General features: G+C 47.8%; 1 protein-coding gene and 1 long non-coding RNA gene across 3 annotated transcripts in view; one reads left to right on the top strand and one right to left on the bottom strand.

Annotated features, from left to right (window-relative positions):
• LOC135543324 (uncharacterized) overlaps positions 1–20,645 on the top strand; it is a 21,819-nt gene extending 1,174 nt beyond the window's left edge. Inside the window, exons 1-5 of one of the 2 annotated variants that reach the window (XR_010456200.1) lie at positions 108–296; positions 2,368–2,504; positions 13,746–13,973; positions 14,216–14,403; positions 20,559–20,645. This is a non-coding gene — a long non-coding RNA (uncharacterized LOC135543324). Of the gene's footprint in view, positions 1–107; positions 297–2,367; positions 2,505–13,745; positions 13,974–14,215; positions 14,404–20,558 lie in introns of those variants that run through there. The other variant, XR_010456201.1, reaches the window with a different exon arrangement.
• LOC135543323 (striated muscle preferentially expressed protein kinase-like) overlaps positions 971–20,652 on the bottom strand; it is a 63,636-nt gene continuing 43,954 nt past the window's right edge. Inside the window, 18 exon segments of the mRNA XM_064970502.1 lie at positions 971–2,588; positions 3,216–3,365; positions 3,476–3,551; positions 3,698–3,921; positions 5,654–5,893; positions 6,075–6,165; positions 6,168–6,755; positions 6,936–7,100; positions 7,917–8,039; positions 13,016–13,183; positions 13,507–13,623; positions 13,777–13,920; positions 14,892–17,529; positions 17,644–17,755; positions 17,910–18,062; positions 18,340–18,366; positions 18,502–18,674; positions 20,575–20,652. Of these exon segments, the coding sequence (XP_064826574.1) occupies positions 2,360–2,588; positions 3,216–3,365; positions 3,476–3,551; positions 3,698–3,921; positions 5,654–5,893; positions 6,075–6,165; positions 6,168–6,755; positions 6,936–7,100; positions 7,917–8,039; positions 13,016–13,183; positions 13,507–13,623; positions 13,777–13,920; positions 14,892–17,529; positions 17,644–17,755; positions 17,910–18,062; positions 18,340–18,366; positions 18,502–18,674; positions 20,575–20,652 (5,496 nt within the window). The 3' untranslated portion in view covers positions 971–2,359.

Here is a 20,652-nt window from a genome sequence, read left to right as displayed (position 1 = left end):
ATTGTGCACCGAGAGTGGCAGTCCACTTTTGCAAGAGTACTCGACAGACTACGACGGTCCCTTGAACCATAAATTATAGGCCTATTGTAATTCTGCGTTCATAACATCTTGTAATTTCGTAAATATCAGGATATGACTGGGAACAACCTCATTGAACGCACCTCCAACTTTTATTACTAGTGGGAAACTAGACTATCATCCCTGTGCTCCGAGTTTCCCACTTGCACCTCTCTGACCTAGTTTGTCAACAAAAAAGACAGCAAGCATGGCGGCATCTTCAGTAATTGTTATTTATGGTAAGAACAAAATACAAATTGTTAATACAAAATTTATTCTGATAATCTATTATAGTATAAAAAGTGAAAGCAGCTCTGGCATACTTTTATGCCATACAAGTATTTACGACTTCACAACTGGTAATTACCACCTTCCCACTTGCTTATGAACGCATCATAAGTAACAAGGAAACAAAGATACATTTTCAAAATGGAACTTGAAACCTTTTAACGACAGAGAAGAAGCTGTCCACAAGCTGTTAACAGGTTTAAAGCACTACGTCGCATTCTACTTCTATCTCGACAACAATCCTCTTCGCTGACTTGGGGACTTTTATTTTCGTCATAGCCTTCACCTTTAATTACATTTGTAGCTTGATTGACAGAAAGTATTTAATACTTCATGCAAATAAATGTAATATTATATTCTCCTCTCTCGAACACTTGACATTATATTCGCCCTGCGAATGATTACAATTTACAGTAGTAGAGTACATCAGTTGCTTTGCGTAGCCTACTGTATGTACTCTGTATAACTTTTTTATATTCTCAAAGGAACGCCCAGTTAGGGAACCCTTGAAACTGACTGACAAGGGGAAAAGGATAGGGAGTGTCGTTCAACTGCAAGCGCTGTCGGGACAACCCGCTTTAGTTCAATAGGAGTCCAATTTAAAGGGAAGAATAATGAAAATGTGTGTTTTGCAATTGTATCAATAGTTTATTACAGACTATTTCATAAAAACATTTTCAACATTTCCACATTATAAACACTGCAAATTAAAACATTTACAAATCTTCAACCATCCAAATTCTTACAAAAAAAGAAATACTGTATGTATGGTGAAGAGTAATACATAAGAGTCTCTGTATATTTTTTCTTCATGGCATTTTGTACAGTAGGCCAAATGGTAGACAAAAGTGCCCCAAAATTGTATGATATGAATAGTTCAATAAATTAACAGAACATATACTGCGCGTCATCTGCAAGTAAGCCATTAAAATGGACAACACATTTACATGATAAAGTTTGTAACTTGACCCAATTTAGGCTAAATTGACTCACTAATAGACTGCTGGTCAAGCTAAGAGCAACCTGTCCAATCAACAGAACATACTGTAGAATTCTAGTCCAGCCATTGGCGCAGTGATGACGTTGATGAGGTGTACAAATTCAATAGAAGACTACAGAATCTACATAATCAAAGTCTGACCGTTTTCATCAATGAAGTTGCACTATTGTTCAACTTGAGCATCAACCACAGGACATCTGGTTGCTCCACTAAGATACTCTACTATATTCACAGGTTTGTTATCTGTGTCTATGAACAGTATAATCACAAAGGTGAGCAATATTTTTGCACTGTTTTCATTGTATTTAGAAAATCACCCAAAAGAAGAAGAAAAAAGCACACATGCAAATAAATTAACATGAAAAATGGTTAACAGGTCACATACAATTTCATGAACAAAAACGTTTTTATTTTTGGTTTTGCGTTTTTGAAATGTGTAAATAAATGCAACATAAATTAGCAGCATAAATGATGGTACATTCACATAATCACCACCAAATGTCAGGATGCAGAAATAAGGCTGTGCTCTAAAATCAAACTGACAAATATGTGTGTCCAGGTTAATTGTATTGAATTCATTTTCCAAACCAAATGTCTTGTTTTATATATTTAAAAGTTCTACACACATTGCGATAGCAAGCTCGGAGTAGTACTAGCAGACAGTAGACCTGAAACAGAAACAAATCGTGCCAGGTCCAAAAACAAACGATAACTCAATATTTTGAAACCGTGGTATCCAACAATCCAACAACTGGATTCAAATCTCAGTTGATGAACTGTCCAAGACTCATTCTGTTAGGTCTCAGTAGAATGAGACTCCATGCAGTCTGTGGGCTGGTGCAATGCTTATGGCTCTAATCTCCACTCCCATAACTTACTCAGTCACGGCCTCACTCTGTGGGGGATGAGGACTCAGAGTCCTCCCTCTATCATGGAGCCCACTGTTGTGCACCACACATCCCCCATACCTCCACCCTCTGGTGGCTAGTTAACACTGACATAAGTCATATGCCTTCACTTAGGTAGGTTTGGTGTGGTCGATGTGGTTGAAGAAGCTGAGCTGGAGTAGGAGCGTAGGAGGACCCTGTGTTTGGTGGCGACCTCGGTGCGACGTCGATGGTGCTCCCCCAGGAACTCCTTCAGCTTGGTGGTGGTGAAGGTGAGCGTCTGTCTCCTCAGCTTCATCAGGTACGAGTCCTGCAGCCATGCGTGGGTGAAACAGTCCTTGGTGCTCAGACGGGCCCTGCGTTGCAATAAAACACATGGTCCAATCAGGGATCAGAACACAGGAGTCCTGTACTGATCTAGGATCATGACACCACTTTTTTTCTTGTTTTCGTGGTATCCAGTTGGTAATTAGGCTTTTCTCATCACTGCAACTCCCGTACGTACTCGGGAGAGGCAAAGGTCGAGAACCATGTGTCCTCTAAAACACAACCCATCCAAGCCGTACTGCTTCTTGACACAATGCCCGCTTAATCCGCAAGCCAGCCGCACCAATGTGTCGGAGGAAACACCATAAACCTGGCAACCGTGTCAGCATGCACTGCACCCAGCCCGCCACAGGAGTCACTAGAGCACGATGGGACAAAAACATCCCTGCCAGCCAAACCCTCCCCTAACCTGGACGACGCTGGGCGAATTGTACGCCACCCCATGGGTCTCCCGGTCGCGGCCGGCTGCAACAGAGCCTGGACTCGAACCAGGATATCTACTGGCAGTGGCCTTAGACCACTGCGCCACTCGGGAGGCTATGGCCCCACTTTCCATGTAATCTTATTCATTATGATTTAAAAGGCAAAAATGACGATCACTCCACTCGTGGTTTGTTAAATAAGATAATGATGTAGCTACTCTTTGAAGCACTCACCAGGCATAGCTACTCAGCATCTTCTTGAGGAACATCGAGGCACTTTGGGACACGTTGGGGTAGAGCTTGGTCGGGTCAAACTTGGCAATCTGGATTTTGGTCTCAGTCTGGTGTGGGTCTTTGTCCTGAAAGGGCAGCCTACCGCTAAGCCTGAGCAAAAGTATCATAGACAATGAAAGTTCTGAGAGAAAAAAATAAATCGCACAACTTCACAGACTTATGACAATAGTGATTATGAAATGAGTACGTTGTATATTTACATGACGTAGGTTAGAACCCCCAGGCTCCAGATGTCAGCTGGAGGGCCGACCACATCACCTTTCACCATCTCCGGAGCTTTTCACGCCAGCATAGAAGGAGCAGAGAGAGAGTTCAGAGGAAAATAGTGATCATGGTGATGATAACAGCTTATTACCCAAGATATACTTGGCGTGTACCAGTTCCAGATACCAGTGGGAAAGTCAATAGTGTTACCAACTCACACATATACTCCAGTGTGCCCAGGCCGCTGTTGTATTGTTTGAGGGAGAGAGGGTTGAAGTTCTGCGCGCTGCCAAAGTCTACGATCTTGATGACATTGAGGTTGGTGACCATGACGTTGTCAGGCTTGATGTCTAGATGGAGGATGCGTCTGTTGTGGAGGTACTCCAAACCCTGAAGGAGCTGAACTAGGTAACACACCACGTCATCCTCCGAGTAACGGAACCTTAGCAGGAAAATAGATTTATTCCACGGATATGTTGTAGAGCACAGCTGAGAGCAGTGTGCAAGTGTACAGTGCCTTGCGAAAGTATTCGGCCACCTTGAACTTTGCGACCTTTTGCCACATTTCAGGCTTCAAACATAAAAATATAAAACTGTATTTTTTTGTGAAGAATCAACAACAAGTGGGACACAATCATGAAGTGGAACGACATTTATTGGATATTTCAAACTTTTTTAACAAATCAAAAACTGAAAGATTAGGCGTGCAAAATTATTCAGCCCCTTTACTTTCAGTGCAGCAAACTCTCTCCAGAAGTTCAGTGAGGATCTCTGAATGATCCAATGTTGACCTAAATGACTAATGATGATAAATACTATCCACCTGTGTGTAATCAAGTCTCCGTATAAATGCACCTGCACTGTGATAGTCTCAGAGGTCCATTAAAAGCGCAGAGAGCATCATGGAGAACAAGGAACACACCAGGCAGGTCCGAGATACTGTTGTGAAGAGGTTTAAAGCCGGATTTGGATACAAAAAGATTTCCCAAGCTTTAAACATCCCAAGGAGCACTGTGCAAGCGATAATATTGAAATGGAAGGAGTATCAGACCACTGCAAATCTACCAAGACCTGGCCGTCCCTCTAAACTTTCAGCTCATACAAGGAGAAGACTGATCAGAGATGCAGCCAAGAGGCCCATGATCACTCTGGATGAACTGCAGAGATCTACAGCTGAGGTGGGAGACTCTGTCCATAGGACAACAATCAGTCGTATATTGCACAAATCTGGCCTTTATGGAAGAGTGGCAAGCAGAAAGCCATTTCTTAAAGATATCCATAAAAAGTGTTGTTTAAAGTTTGCCACAAGCCACCTGGGAGACACACCAAACATGTGGAAGAAGGTGCTCTGGTCAGATGAAACCAAAATTGAATTTTTTGGCAACAATGCAAAACGTTATGTTTGGCGTAAAAGCAACACAGCTCATCACCCTGAATACACCATACCCACTGTCAAACATGGTGGTGGCAGCATCATGGTTTGGGCCTGCTTTTCTTCAGCGGGGACAGGGAAGATTGTTAACATTGATGGGAAGATGGATGGAGCCAAATACAGGACCATTCTGGAAGAAAACCTGATGGAGTCTGCAAAAGACCTGAGACTGGGACGGAGATTTGTCTTCCAACAAGACAATGATCCAAAACATAAAGCAAAATCTACAATGGAATGGTTCAAAAATAAACATATCCAGGTGTTAGAATGGCCAAGTCAAAGTCCAGACCTGAATCCAATCGAGAATCTGTGGAAAGAACTGAAAACTGCTGTTCACAAATGCTCTCCATCTAACCTCACTGAGCTCGAGCTGTTTTGCAAGGAGGAATGGGAAAAAAATTCAGTCTCTCGATGTGCAAAACTGATAGAGACATACCCCAAGCTACTTACAGCTGTAATCGCAGCAAAAGGTGGCGCTACAAAGTATTAACTTAAGGGGGCTGAATAATTTTGCACACCCAATTTTTCAGTTTTTGATTTGTTAAAAAAGTTTGAAATATCCAATAAATGTCGTTCCACTTCATGATTGTGTCCCACTTGTTGTTGATTCTTCACAAAAAAATACAGTTTTATATCTTTATGTTTGAAGCCTGAAATGTGGCAAAAGGTCGCAAAGTTCAAGGGGGCCGAATACTTTCGCAAGGCACTGTACGTGTGTGTGTGAGCATCATGCTCCACACACCTGTCTATAAGGCTGTGGAGCAGCTCCTTGCCAGTGCAGTACTCAGCCACCAGCACCAGGTAACGTGGGGTGACGTAGGCCTCGTGGAGGGTCATGACCTTGTCGTTGTGGAGAGACTTGAGGATCTCATACTCCTGCAGGATGGACTTCTTAGTCTCCTGGTCGTACGGAACGATCTTAGCCATGAAGACGTGTCCTGTGGCGTTCTCTCGACACTCCCGGACCACACCGAACCGCCCTCTGGCCAGACAGAGACAATACGGCAGTTTAGTCACTAAATAATGTGTGGTTAAACATGAAGCCAGTTTCCCTGACTGAAATGAACCATATAAGTAGTAGTAGTAATAGCAATACTGTGTAGCGTAATAGTGTACTACTGTAGCTGTAGAAATATTGACCACATCTCTAACATCTCAGTCACCTGGCTTTCTCATCCAGGAAGGTGTAGGGCTTCTGTGGGACTCCCTGTCGTAGAGCTGTCTCACCCGGCTTGAGTGTGGTGCGGTCCCTGGGGTCCCTCGAACAGGGGTGCCCCGCCCCTCCCCTATTGGGCTCAGACTGCTGACCTGGAGCACTTGGGGGGATAAGGAGGGGGCCGGGAGGGGGCTGGGTGCCATACGGGCAGTGGCGTAGGTAGGAACGGACGCCATAACGGGCTTGGTGGGGGTGGAAGGAGGTGTAATGAGAGGGAGAGGGGGAGAGATGGGTGGGGTTTGGGTCATGGGTGGGACCACGTTGACAGGACTCTGGGGTTTGGGGAGGACGAAGGGAGGAGGTTTGACTACAGGCGGGGAGGGGAGAGTTGGAGGGGTGGTAGGGGTGACCATCAGGTGTTCAGTTGGAGGGGTTGTGATGGCAGGGCTGGCGGGGGCCGAAGGTGTAGAGGGAGAGAGAGCTGCGGTGGGAGCAGGGAAGGTTAGAGACGTCTGTGTAAGGGAGGGTGAAGAGGGAGAGACAGTGGACACCGTTTTACCAGGAGGTTGCATTACTGCTGGTTTGACCTTTGTGATAACAGTCACTAAGGTGGTAGCTGCTGGGGCAGGGTGGGAGGGAGGTGAGGAGATTGTCTTCACAATGGCCACCGCTGGAGAGGACACGCCTACTGCAAAGCAAACACATGTCTCTTCAATATCATATTATCATAACCATTCTGTAAAACAAATATGCAACAATACAGAAAAAACGGCAGAACATTCTTTACCACTTCTTTTGACCCAATTTAACATAATTTAACACAATTTACAGAATTTGAACCCCCTGTCCAACAGGTGTGTTTCAGCACCTGTTGAGTCCAGGCTGACTTTGTCCGATGTGTTGCTGTAGGGTCCCTGTCCTGCCTTGTTGACGCAGGCCACTCTGAACCTAAAGGCGCCCCCTGGTGGCAGGTCTGTGACATTGTAGTAACAGTCAGCCACTCCAGTCGCTATGATCAGCCAGTTGGCATCACCTGAAAGGAGAAAGAAAATAATGCTTCATTTATATGATTGCCAATTGCGTTATGTTATATCAATATGGCCAAATAGCCAATTTATATGCGTCACTTTGACTTTACACACCAATGTCATTTGTTGCAGTACTTATAATTCACACAAGGTGGAGATAGTGTTTCATGTTGATGGTGAAACAGACGAAGGTTATGTTTACAATATCAGCTGTACACTAAGGTGGTGTGGAGCCATAATTATCTGTCATAGTCACAACTCATACAGAGGAATAACAGAATAACAAAAGAACATTCACATGGTAATGAGGAGATAGTGGGGTACAATCCAATGAACAAACACAGACAACAGCAATCATCCAAAGCCCAGCCTGGCAGTAACTGTGTGGTAATACAAGGTATGAAGCCATCCAATTCAATCAGTCCTGAAATCATATTAACATTCATGTCATTCCCACTTTGATACAGTCCTAACGATGTAGGCTCTACAATGATTCACCGTATTATGAGACCATAATGACTTATAAAGCGTGATGAAATAGGGCTCATTAGCAGTCTATGTGGCCAGTTTGTACTGTGACTATTTGCCCAGTGTTTGAGTTATTCACTGCACAGTAGTGTTTAAAGTGACAGCCAAAGGTGTTTCCTACCCAACCGCCAATAAGGATAATACATTTGGGTGAAGTGGGCTGTAAAATAAATCAAACATTAATATTTGGCTTGAGTTCATGGAGATGACTAGCCTGGAATCCAAATTGATATTCTCAGTGTCAATCGTGACATCAGTTTGGACTCCAGGCTAGGAGATGAATGTCAACCCACCTTCTGTCTTCCTCTCCAGAGAGTAGCTACAGGGGGGCTTGGTGTCGGCTGGTTTCCATAGCACCAGGGCTGTGTTGTTGTACGTCTGGGGAACCTCCGGGGTGCCTGGCCTTTTGGGGACACCTGGAAGGTGTGACAGGGGGGAGGAGAGTTGGGTGGAGGGGAGGATGAAGGTAGGGTGGAGGGAAGAAGAAGGTGGGGTGGAGGGGAGATGAAAGTGGGGTGGAGGGGAGATGAAGGTAGGGCGGGGGGGAGATGAAGGTGGGGCGGAGGGGAGAAGAAGGTGTGGGGCGGAGGGGAGAAGAAGGTGGGGTGGAGGGGAGAAGAAGGTGGGGTGGAGGGGAGATGAAAGTGGGGCGGAGGGGAGAAGAAGGTAGGGTGGAGGGAAGATGAAGGTGGGGCGGAGGGAAGAAGAAGGTAGGGTGGAGGGAAGATGAAGGTGGGGCGGAGGGGAGAAGAAGGTGGGGTGGGGGGAGATGAAGGTGGGGCAGAGGGGAGAAGAAGGTAGAGTGGAGGGAAGATGAAGATGGGGTGGAGGGGAGATGAAGGTTGGTTGTAGGGGAGATGAAGGTGGGGTGGAGGGGAGGGGAGATGAAGGTGGGGTGGAGGGGAGGGGAGATGAAGGTAGGGTGGAGGGGAGGGGAGATGAAGGCAGGGTGGAGGGGAGATGAATGTAGGGTGGAGGGGAGATGAAGGTGGGGTAGAGGGGAGATGAAGGTTGGTTGTAGGGGAGATGAATTTGGGGTGGAGGGGAGGGGAGATGAAGGTGGGGTGGAGGGGAGGGGAGATGAAGGTAGGTTGGAGGGGAGGGGAGATAAAGGTAGGGTGGAGGGGAGATGAAGGTAGGTTGTAGGAAAGATGAAGATGGGGTGGAGGGGATATGAAGGTGGGATGGAGGGGAGGGGAGATTAAGGAAGGGTGGAAGGGAGATGAAAGTGAGGTGGAGGGGAGGGGAGATGAAGATGGGGTGGAGGGGAGATGAAGATAGGGTGGAGGGGAGATGAAGGTGAGGTGGAGGGGAGGGGAAGAGATGAAGATGGGGGGTGGAGGAGGGGGAGATGAAGGGAGGAGAGATGAAGGGTGGAGGAGAGATGAAGGAAGGGTGGAGGGGAGATGAAGGAAGGGTGGAGGAGAGATGAAGGAAGGGTGGAGGAGAGATGAAGGAAGGGTGGAGGGGAGATGAAGGTGGGGTGGAGGGGAGATGAAGGTAGGGTGGAGGGGAGATGAAGGAAGGGTGGAGGAGAGATGAAGGAAGGGGTGGAGGGGAGATGAAAGTGGGGTGTAGGGGAAATGAAGGTGGGGTGGAGGGGAGATGAAGGTGGGGTGGAGGGGAGATGAAGGTGGGGTGGAGGAGAGATGAAGGAAGGGTGGAGGGGAGATGAAGGAAGGGTGGAGGGGAGATTAAGGAAGGGTGGAGGGGAGATGAAGATGGGGTGGAGGGGAGATGAAGATCGGTGGAGGGGAGATGAAGGTAGGGTGGAGGAGAGATGAAGATGGGGTGGAGGGGAGATGAAGGAAGGGTGGAGGGGAGATGAAGGAAGGGTGGAGGGGAGATTAAGGAAGGGTGGAGGGGAGATGAAGATGGGGTGGAGGGGAGATGAAGATCGGTGGAGGGGAGATGAAGGTAGGGTGGAGGAGAGATGAAGATGGGGTGGAGGGGAGATGAAGGAAGGGTGGAGGGGAGATGAAGATAAGGGTGGAGCGGAGATGAAGGAAGGGTGGAGGGGAGATGAAAGTGGGGTGGAGGGGAGATGAAGGTGGGTGGAGGGGAGATGAAGGAAGGGTGGAGGGGAGATGAAAGTGGGATGGAGGGGAGATGAAGGTGGGTGGAGGGGAGATGAAGATGGGATGGAGGGGAAATTAAGGTAGGGTGGAGGGGAGAAGAAAGTGGGGTGGAGGAGAGATGAAGGAAGGGTGGAGGGAGATGAAGGAAGGGTGGAGGGGAGATGAAAGTGGGGTGGAGGGAAGATGAAGGTGGGGTGGATGGGAGATGAAGGTGGGATGGAGGGGAAATGAAGGTAGGGTGGAGGGGAGATGAAGGTGGGGTGGAGGAGAGATGAAGGAAGGGTGGAGGGGAGATGAAGGAAGGGGTGGAGGGGAGATGAAAGTGGGGTGTAGGGGAAATGAAGGTGGGGTGGAGGGGAGATGAAGGAAGGGTGGAGGGGAGATGAAGGTGGGGTGGAGGGGAGATGAAGGTGGGGGTGGAGGAGAGATGAAGGAAGGGTGGAGGGGAGATTAAGGAAGGGTGGAGGGGAGATGAAGATGGGGTGGAGGGGAGATGAAGATCGGTGGAGGGGAGATGATGAAAGTGGGGGGTGGAGGGGAGATGAAGGTGGGTGGAGGGGAGATGAAGGAAGGGTGGAGGGGAGATGAGATGAAAGTGGGGTGGAGGGGAGATGAAGGTGGGTGGAGGGGAGATGAAGGAAGGGTGGAGGGGAGATGAAAGTGGGGTGGAGGAGAGATGAAGGAAGGGTGGAGGGGAGATGAAGGAAGGGTGGAGGGGAGATGAAGGTGGGGTGGAGGAGAGATGAAGGAAGGGTGGAGGGGAGATGAAGGTGGGATGGAGGGGAAATGAAGGTGGGGTGGAGGGGAGATGAAGGAAGGGTAGAGGGGAGATGAAGGTGGGGTGGAGGGGAGGGGAGGGGGAGATGAAGGTGGGATGGAGGGGAGATGAAGGTGGGGTGGAGGAGAGATGAAGGAAGGGTGGAGGGGAGATGAAGTAATGGTGGGGGGGAGATGAAGGTGGGGTAGAGGGGAGATGAAGGTGGGATGGAGGCGAGATGAAGGAAGGGTGGAGGGGAGATGAAGGAAGGGTGGAGGGGAGATGAAGGAAGGGTGGAGGGGAGATGAAGGTGGGATGGAGGGGAGATGAAGGAAGGGTGGAGGGGAGATGAAGGAAGGGTGGAGGGGAGGGGAGATGAAGGAAGGGTGGAGGGGAGATGAAGGTAGGGTAGAGGGGAGATGAAGGTAGGGTAGAGGGGAGATGAAGGTGGGGTGGAGGAGAGATGAAGGAAGGGTGGAGGGGAGATGAAGGAAGGGTGGAGGGGAGATGAAGGAAGGGTGGGGGGAGATGAAGTTGGGGTAGAGGGGAGATGAAGGTGGGATGGAGGGGAGATGAAGGAAGGGTGGAGGGGAGATGAAGGAAGGGTGGAGGGGAGATGAAGATGGGGTGGAGGGGAGATGAAGGTAGGGTGGAGGAGAGATGAAGATGGGGTGGAGGGGAGATGAAGGAAGGGTGGAGGGGAGATGAAGATAAGGGTGGAGCGGAGATGAAGGAAGTGTGGAGGGGAGAGGAAAGTGGGGTGGAGGGGGTGAAGGTGGGGTGGAGGGGAGATGAAGGAAGGGTGGAGGGGAGATGAAAGTGGGGTGGAGGGGAGATGAAGGTGGGATGGAGTGGAAATGAAGGTAGGGTGGAGGGCAGATGAAGGTGGGGTGGAGGAGAGATGAAGGTGGGGTGGAGGGGAGATGAAGGTGGGATGGAGGGGAAATGAAGGTAGGGTGGAGGGGAGATGAAGGTGGGATGGAGGGGAAATGAAGGTGGGATGGAGGGGAGATGAAGGAAGGGTGGAGGGGAGATGAAGGTGGGGTGGAGGGGAGGGAGATGAAGGTGGGATGGAGGGGAGATGAAGGTGGGGTGGAGGAGAGATGAAGGAAGGGTGGAGGGAGATGAAGGAAGGGTGGGGGGAGATGAAGGTGGGGTAGAGGGGAGATGAAGGTGGGATGGAGGGGAGATGAAGAAAGGGTGGAGGGGAGATGAAGGTGGGGTAGAGGTGAGATGAAGTTGGGGTAGAGGGGAGATGAATGGTTAGGAGCAATAGAGAGTTAGAGGGAGATGTTGGGTTTGGTGGAGTGGGAAGTTTGAGTAAAAAAAAACAATGTTTTATTGTCGCATATTTTGATGAGTTAGGGTGTCACAGAGGGGGAGGTTTTGGGAAGGGGAAAGTTTGGATGGTGTCACAGAGTGGAAGGATGGAGATAGCCGATGGAAAGAGGAGAAACTACCCAGGACAGAGTAATGGGTTTTTAGCAAAAAAAATATGCAAACCATACATGGCACTAATAGCTTTTCACCCTGATATGATGATTTTAATGAAGGCTGCCCACCACTGAGACTGATCCAGCCAAGGCCTCAGACCTCAGACAAGATGAGCAGTCTGGGGAATCCCTCAGCCAACAGATTGATGACAAATGGAGACAGACAGCATCAGCAGACGGGATTAGTAATGCAGACGCCCAGACAGTGTTCCCAGAGCAATTCAATTTGAAGCTGTGAAAATCAAACTGAAATGTAGCGCATTGAGTCTGACACCTGAAGAGAGAGAGAGAGGCCATCAAGTGTCTGGAGTCACCTAGTTCTGTCGCTTTGCTGATGGATATTTGACATTTGTATTGATATGGTTATTTATAGCCTGCTGTCTGGACAAGAACCAACAGATGCCAAATCATAATTTGATCATCCTGTTGTTGCAGGAACTAAAAAAGACTTCTAAAAGTTTGTAATTTCCACTTTAAAATGTCAGACTTTATTTGCCTTAACGAAAAATGTATCAACCCCCTACAAAGAAATAATAATAATTCTAATCCACAAAATAATTCACATTTCCTGTTGATGCAGGATTCTTTTCCTGCTGTGAAGAACTGGGTCAAATTAAGATCCGGAATCTGTAGTAGCAAGATGGACTGTCTGAGTGACAGTTGATTATTTGATTCTAACACATTGGATTCCAACCTGGGAGCGATTAGAAAGAGGTTGTAAATTCAAGGCAAAAAGCCATTCGTTTAATGCATTGCATTCACACTGAAACACAAATCCTATTACCTAAATCTTTCAAGGTTCATCACATCGTAAAGATTAATAATACATGTTTTTGCTTGGAATGAAGGGCAAATTCCCCTTTCTGGATTCAGTGTAAATGTCATGTTTACACTAAAGGTTTTGGATGCAATTCAAATCCAACAGATTTTACAGGTCCAGGATATTAGAATATCGCGTGAAGATAACGGCTTCAAACAATGGGTATTTTCCTGTTTCTCCACAAATCTAAACGACGGGATTGTCGTTGATAATAACATTTTCTTGTAGATAACATGTTACTCACAGGCCAGAGACAGTGTGCAGGAGCTGGTGACGCTGGCTAAGGGGTTACTGGCCACACACTCATAGAGCCCTGCGTCCCTCCTGCTGGTCTTCATGATCGTAACGAGCTGCCTGCCGTCTGGACAGGAGATCAGACTCATCCTGTCGTCCATCTCCAGTGGTCTCTTATCTGTGGACAATAAACCCATCAACAATAATCATTACAGTGGCATCCTGTAAAGTAGTGTGTCATTGTACAGTCCTATTTCAAAAGGTGTTTATCTAGTATTCCATGAGAAACTTTATGGAAATAATCATCTCTAACATCAACACAAGTTTAGGAAGTCGTGCTCACACAGGGCCCCATGTAAGCATGAGCTATGATGGGTTATGACAATATATCATCCCTTCACAGGCAACGACCAACGTTTCAGCAGCAGATCCTACGGTAAAGCTTTATTAGACAGCGCTGTTGCAAAGAGTGTTGTGTCTGTCAGCTCTATGAGTTCTTACCTTTCGTCCAGCTGATTTGTGGGTGGGGGCTGCCAGCCGGGAGGCAGCTAAGAGTGACAGGGTCACCCTCCAGTAAGACGTGGTCCCTCAGCTTGATGAGGAACACAGGAGGGAAGTCTGGGAAAAACAAGGGTGTGGCTTAATAATATTATTGAACACTGAGAATGAACCTAGAATGTAAAAGCAGTGTGCAGCTTTCATTGCCAAACTCCAACTCTGTATGCACATTCAACATAAAGGCAACTGGTTGCTGAATTTAGCAGACAGTACTAGAGGAAGTGCGGGAATACTGCAGGCTGCCTGATGACCCCTCATCTTTGGCTGAGGGGAGGACAGTCTGAGAGGGGGTCTTATCCTTCCTGCTCCTGCCCAGACCCCACCTGTCCCACCGCGACCGTCTGTCAGTCTCTGGAGCTGTGGAGGACACGACATAATGGCAAACAGCTGAGACAGACGAACCTGAGGAGGTGAGCTAATATCTCCAGTATGTATGCTGCAATAGTTTATGTGCCTGGGGGCTAGTGTCAGTCTGTCCTATCTGGTGTAATTCTCCTGTCTTATCTGGTGCCCTTTGATCTTAGGTGTGCTCTCTCCAATTCCCCCATCTCTCCCTCTCTCTCTCTCTCCCTCTCCCTCTCTCTCACACACACTCACTCACTCACTCACTCACTCACTCACTCACTCCCTCACTCCCTCTCCCCTCCCGTAGGACCTGAGACCTAGGACCATGCCTCAGAACTACCTGGCCTGATGACTCCTGGCTGTCCCCATCCCCAGTCCACCTGGTTGTGCTGCTGATCTAGGACCTGCTATTTTGACCCTCTCTCTCTCCCACCACCTGCTGTCTCGACTTCTGAATGATTGGCTATGAAAAGCCAACTGACATTTACTCCTGAGGTGCTGACCTGTTGCACCCTATATAACCACTGTGATTATTATTTGACCCTGCTGGTGATCTTTGAACATGTTGAAGAACGATCTGGCCTTAATAGCCATGTACTCTTACAGTTTTAGAAAAATTATGCTGTCTAGAACCAAAAAGGGTTCTTCGGCTGTCCCCATAGGAGAACCCTTTGAAGACACCCTTTTTGGTTCCAGGTAGAACCCTATTGTGATCCAGGTAGAACCCTTTCCTGAGAGGGTTTTACATGAAAGCCAAAAGAGTTCTAATTGGAACCAAAAAGGGTTCTCCAAAGGGTTCTCCAAAGGGGACAGCCGAAGAAACCTTTGGGAATCCTTTTTTCTGAGATTGTATAATCTACACCCTGCACAGCCAGAAGAGGACTGATGTAAAAAGGGCTTTATAAATACATTTGATTGATATTTGATGGAAATTGCCAATGCCAGTTTAGCCAGCATAATATATCAAGATACATATTACTTACTGAGCGACTTTTGACTTTTTGACTTTTCGGAATGAAGGCTTGATGCAGACCCAATGGATTCCTTGGACACTTTGGATTCTTTGTTTGTCTGTTTGGTTAGCTGATTCTCTGGGATCCCCATCTCTTTGAGACCTCTTCCCTCGGACTGGGAATGTCGATGACGGGAAAACAGTGGAGTTTTCTTTCCCTCTGGCTTCTCTTCCTCCATCTCTTTCCTATCCTCTGACTGGCTTCGGACTTTCCCAGAAATTCCTGCCACCTTGTTCTCAAACTTCTTCCTCATCGCCAAGACGGGGGAATCGCTGACCTTCTTAAAATCCCTTTCTTCTGCATCTTTCCGACTTTTCTCTTCCTCCACGCGTCGCTTGGCCTCTTTCTCCTCCTTCCTTTCCTCTGACTTGCTCCTCAAACTGGCTGAGATACCCGCTACTTTGTTCTCAAACTTCCGCCGCATGGCGAAGACAGACGACTCCTCCATCTTTTTGCGTTCTCTCACCTCCTGCTCTCTCAGAGCCTCTATATTGTCCAGCTCTGTCGTGTCCAGACTCTTACTGCGGCCTATGGCCCAGGACACCCTGCGCTTACTGGCCGCAGGCTCAGTCTCCTTTGACTTCTCCTCCTTTTTATCTATGGATGGGGTCCTCTTGGTGCGCATGGAAAACCGTCCAATGATGCCCAGGGACCCTGGGTCTCTCTCCACCTCCCTCAAGTCCTGGACGGACTTGGACTTCTCCTGCAATCCTTGGGGCACCATCTCCAGTGGAGCCCCAAGACGCCCCGGCCAGTATACCTCCTGACCCTCGCCTGTCTTACGGGGAAGGGTCGGGGACTTCTCTTCTGATTTGGTCCTGGTAAGTCTCCGGAGCCCACGGGTAAGGGATGACTCACGCTTCTTGAACCTCGATTCAAAGACTTCCTCCGAGTCGATGTCCTTGATATCTGTTCTGAGGGGCGTGGTAGGTTGGCGTGGGGTAGTGGGGCGGACTGGGACCGTAGACGAGCTAGTCGAGATGGTTGGGCTTGTTGGGCGTTCGGTGGCCACCTTAGCGAAGACGGCAGGGTGTTCAGGAAATGTGGGGCTAGGTGTAGATTGAGATATCTGGCTGCTGTCAGGTTTTCCAGATGGTACTACAATAGTTTGCATCACGTTGGCATACGCAGACGTTTTTCTTGTAGGCGTAACCCTTGGAGAATCACAACCTTTTGCTTTCACCTCTTCTTTCTTTAACTCTATCTCCTGCTTCTCTTTCTGTTCATCTTCCTCAGTATCCTTCTCCTCTATGACGATCACAGGAGCTAACACAGTAGGAGACCTGCCCTGGGAAATCTCCCTCTTCGACTCGTGTCTATCAACCCTCTCCTGTGCTTTGGTCCTTCTCTCCATCTCTTCATCTCTTTCAGACGTCTCCTCAGACTTGCTCTTCTTCTTCTCCTCTGGCTTTTCCCTCGCTCGTTGGTCCTCTTTGGCTAAGGTGGGCTGTATGGAGGAGGAGGGCCCATGAGAGTAAGGTCTGGAATCCAGCCTGGTCTGCTCCATAATTGCTGATATGGAAGTGGCCTCCTGGAGGTCTTTCCCCTGTGAGTTCCTCTCAATGCCCTGGGTCCTTTCAGCACTGTCTCTCCTCTCAGTGCTCTGGCTAGATGTGCTAGTGGGGATCTCTAAGGGGGCTCCAAACTGCCGGTGTAGGGGAATGGGCTCCGAGTCTCCCTGACTGAAAGAGGAACTCTTCTGGAACATTTTGGATTTGGATGAGTCCTCCACTGCACTTTCGGCAGATGCTGCTCTGGCCAGCAACCGCTCTGGCGCCCCCACCCTGGATCTCCTCAAGTTTCGGTCCAGGGACGAGGTTCGCCTCTCGTCGTCCATTCCTAGGGTCTCCAGCAGGGGACCTCGCAGGCCGCTTTTGCTGTTGCCTCCCCTCAGCAGCCTCTGTCTCATCAGCTCCAGTTTGAGGGCATAGTCCTCCTGGCTCATCTTGGCCGCCCCAGGGCTGGGGCTCCGATTTGGTAGCTCCATGGAAACAGCCTTTTTAAGGCTTTTTTTGCCGTTGTCTTCCTTGCCCTCCTCCACAGCCCCCTCCTCTGGTTCAATGTGTAGAAGCAGGGCCGAGTCAGCTGAACTGCCCCTCCTCATTGTCGCTCTCCGGGACTGAGTCTGAGTGTCATCCTCCTCCACACTTGAGCCCTTCTTCATGGGGACTCTCTTCGTTTTCACTGCAGTCTTCTCCTCTTCCGAAGACCCGCCATCTTCCTCGGTTGTTACCCTTTTTCTCGTTCCTCTGCTTCTTCCTAATTCCTTGACCTCCTTTTTGGACACCACCTCCTCTATGGGCTGTTCCCTGTGCCGGGTTAACCACGCCCCTTCCACTGTCCCATTGTCCCTGGAAGGCAGTCCTGTGACGTCCTCGTCACCTGGTATCTCGTTGAGGGAGACCCTGGAGCCGGAGAAGACCATAGATAGAGGCATGGGGATGAAGGGGAGTTCGTCCACATCGTCTGAGTCAGAGGATGAGGAGGGTGGGGGCGAGCCCTCTTTGAGGTGACGGGCCACAGCGATAGAGATGTGGTTGGACGAGTCGTTGAGAAGCTCAGGGATGGAGCGCATCACCATCTTGGATTTGTAGCTGATGAGGGAACGCTGGGTAGAGATAGGGAAAAGGGGACATGTTAAAGGAGTCATTTGGAAGGTGCTTAGAGGGATTCATTGAAGTGTACTACTATGTACTACTTACAGAAATAATGAATGCCTTACCTGCCAACGTCTTCGAGATAAGACCTGCTTTAGGATCGCTGTGTTGATGCTCTTGTCTTTTATTGGAGTCTTGAACCAGGAGTGGCGAAGGCTCTCTGTAGAATTAGGCCTCCTGAGAGTAAAACATCACACGGTGACAAATAAAACACCAAGTCCCAAACACTTATTTTCTGGTCTTATTTTGTGTTGAAATTGTTTGAATTCTTAATATAAGGGAATTCATTACAATCAATTTATACCAAGGCATTATCATCAATAACACTCACAGTCTGTCAGCCACCAGCAGTTTGATGACGAACCCCTTGGCCTCTCTACAGAGGTCAGCAAACATACTCTCCTCAAAAGCCACATTTTGGTTCCTGATGTTGAGGACGGTGCATCTGTCGTTCTCCCCAGCAAAAGGAGACACACCAGTCAGGCTAGAAGGGAAATATGTTATGTTGATAGTCTTTTATTGAGACTGTTCACTAGCTGTCAAATCCATTTTAAGTGGGCCAATTGAAGCCTGAGGCAATATGCAAACAATATCCAGGTGATATGCATTGGTGTTTTGCTTACTGAGGTTATAGAGTGTGGCGAAAAATTACATTTCAAGATTGACAGAAATGTAATGCAAAAGGTGTATTGAATTCTAAGAATATCTCGACCAGAGACATTTATCATGTTCTTAGTCCAAGCAGAACCTTAACCACTCACCATAGGTAAGTGATAACCCCAATAGGCCTGTGAACAGAGAGAGGGAGACAGATGACTTTCAGAGGGCAAGATGAAGGAGAGAAGGAGAGAGCGATAAAATCATGATTAATCAGGAAATAGATTAAAGGAGTCTCCAGCCCCCACCCCCGACCAGGTGCTCACCAGATGTCTGTTGCCTTGGAGACCGGCGTTTGGTTAACGATCTCAGGGGCAACAAATTCCGGAGTGCCATATTTGCAGTAGTGGGCTTCATTGGTCCCCAGCTTGACGGCATTGCCAAAGTCACAGATGCGGATCTTGTCACTGTGTCGACCTGCCATGAGGATGTTCTCAGGCTGGGTGGGTTGGATGAAAACAGGGAATTATTAAGAACATAAGCTAGGTTTCCATCCAATCGGCAACAGATTTTCATGCTAATATTCTAAACTACAAATAAAATGTACATTAGAGACCATCCTCTGTTATTTGATCTATGTGAAACTATGACTTGATTTGTGTAATGTTATTAATTTTAGTGTACATGTTTTGAGTGAGGAAAATGCATTGGTATCTGAGTAGTATGTATTCTGGGGTTTGAAATATTCTTTCCTTGTTATATTAAGTAAGTTGATAATTGCAGAAGTATCTGTTATACGGTGCCTTCTGAAAGTATTCAGACCCCTTGACTTTTTTCACATTTTGTTACGTTACGGCCTTATTCTAAAATGGATTCAATAAAAATTAAAAACTCTGCAATCTACAAACAATACTCCATAATGACAAAGCAAAAAAAGGCTTTTAGAATTTGTAAAATCAGAAATACTTTATTTACATAAGTATTCAGACCCTTTGCTATGAGACTCGAAATTGAGCTCAGGTCCATCCCATTTCCATTGATCATTCCTGAGATGTTTCTACAACTTGATTAGAGTCCACCTGTGGTAAATTCAATTGAATGGACATGATTTGGAAAGGCATACACCTGTCTATATAAGGTCCCACAGTTGAAAGTGCATGTCAGAGCAAAAACCAAGCCATGAGGTCGAAGGAATTGTCCGTAGAGCTTCGACACAGGATTGTGTTGAGCCACAGATCTGGGGAAGGGTACCAAAAAATGTATGCAGCATCGAAGGTCCCCAAGAACACAGTGACCTCCATCATTCTTAAATGGAAGAAGTTTGGAACCACCAAGACTCTTCCTAGAGCTAGCCGCCCGGCCAAACTGAGCAATCGAGGGAGAAGGGCATTGGTCAGGGAGGTGACAAAGAACCCAATGGTCACTCTGACAGAGCTCTAGACTTCCTCTATGGATATGGGAAAACCTTTCAGAAGGACAAAAATCTCTGCACCACTCCACTAATCCGGCCTTTATGGTAGAGTGGCCAGACTGAAGCTACTCCTCAGTAAAAGGCACATGACAGCCCGCTTGAAGTTTGCCAAAAGGCACCTAAAGACTCTCAGGCCACGAGAAACAGATTTTCTGGTCTGATGAAACCAAAATTGAACTCTTTGGCCTGAATGCCAAGCGTCACATCTGGAGGAACCTGGCACCATCCCTACGGTGAAGCATGGGTGGTGGCAGCAACATGCTGTGGGGATGTTTTTCATCGGCAGGGACTGGGAGACTAGTCAGAATTGAGGCAAAGATGAATGGAGTAAAGTACAGAGAGGTCCTTGATGAAAACCTGCTCCAGAGCGCTCACGACCTCAGACTGGGGAAAAGGTACACCTTCCAACAGGACAACGACCCTAAGCACACAGCCAAGACTACGCAGGAGTGGCTTCAGGACAAGTTTCTGAATGCCCTTGAGTGGCCCAGCCAGAGCCCAGACTTGAACCGATCGAACATCTCTGGAGAGACCTGCAAGTAGCTGTGCATCAACCCTCCCCTTCCAACCTGACAGACCTTGAGAGGATCTGCAGAGGACTGGGAGAAACTCCCCAAATACAGGTGTGCCAAATTTGTATCTTGTAGCGTCATACCCAAGAAGACTCAAGGCTGTAATCGCTGCCAAGGTTTTTAATATTTAATACATTTTCAAAAATGTCTGGAAACCTGTTTTTGCCTCATCATTATGGGGTATTGTGTGTAGATTGATGAGGGGCAATTAAAAAAATAATACATTTTAGAATAAGGCTGTAACATAACAAAATGTGAAAAAAGTTGAGGGGTCTGAGTACTTTCCGAATGCACTGTATAATAGCTTGTGATTAAAGTACTGTATTTGTCCCTTGCACAGTGGGAATCTGATGTACCTTGATGTCAAGATGAGCAATGTCTTTCTGGTGAAGGTAGCTGACCCCTTCAAGCACCTGCTGAATACTGGACCGGAT

This window comes from Oncorhynchus masou, chromosome 7 (assembly GCF_036934945.1).
Source record: "Oncorhynchus masou masou isolate Uvic2021 chromosome 7, UVic_Omas_1.1, whole genome shotgun sequence".
Lineage (NCBI taxonomy): Eukaryota > Metazoa > Chordata > Actinopteri > Salmoniformes > Salmonidae > Oncorhynchus > Oncorhynchus masou.
This window is presented reverse-complemented; position numbering and strand designations above follow the sequence as displayed.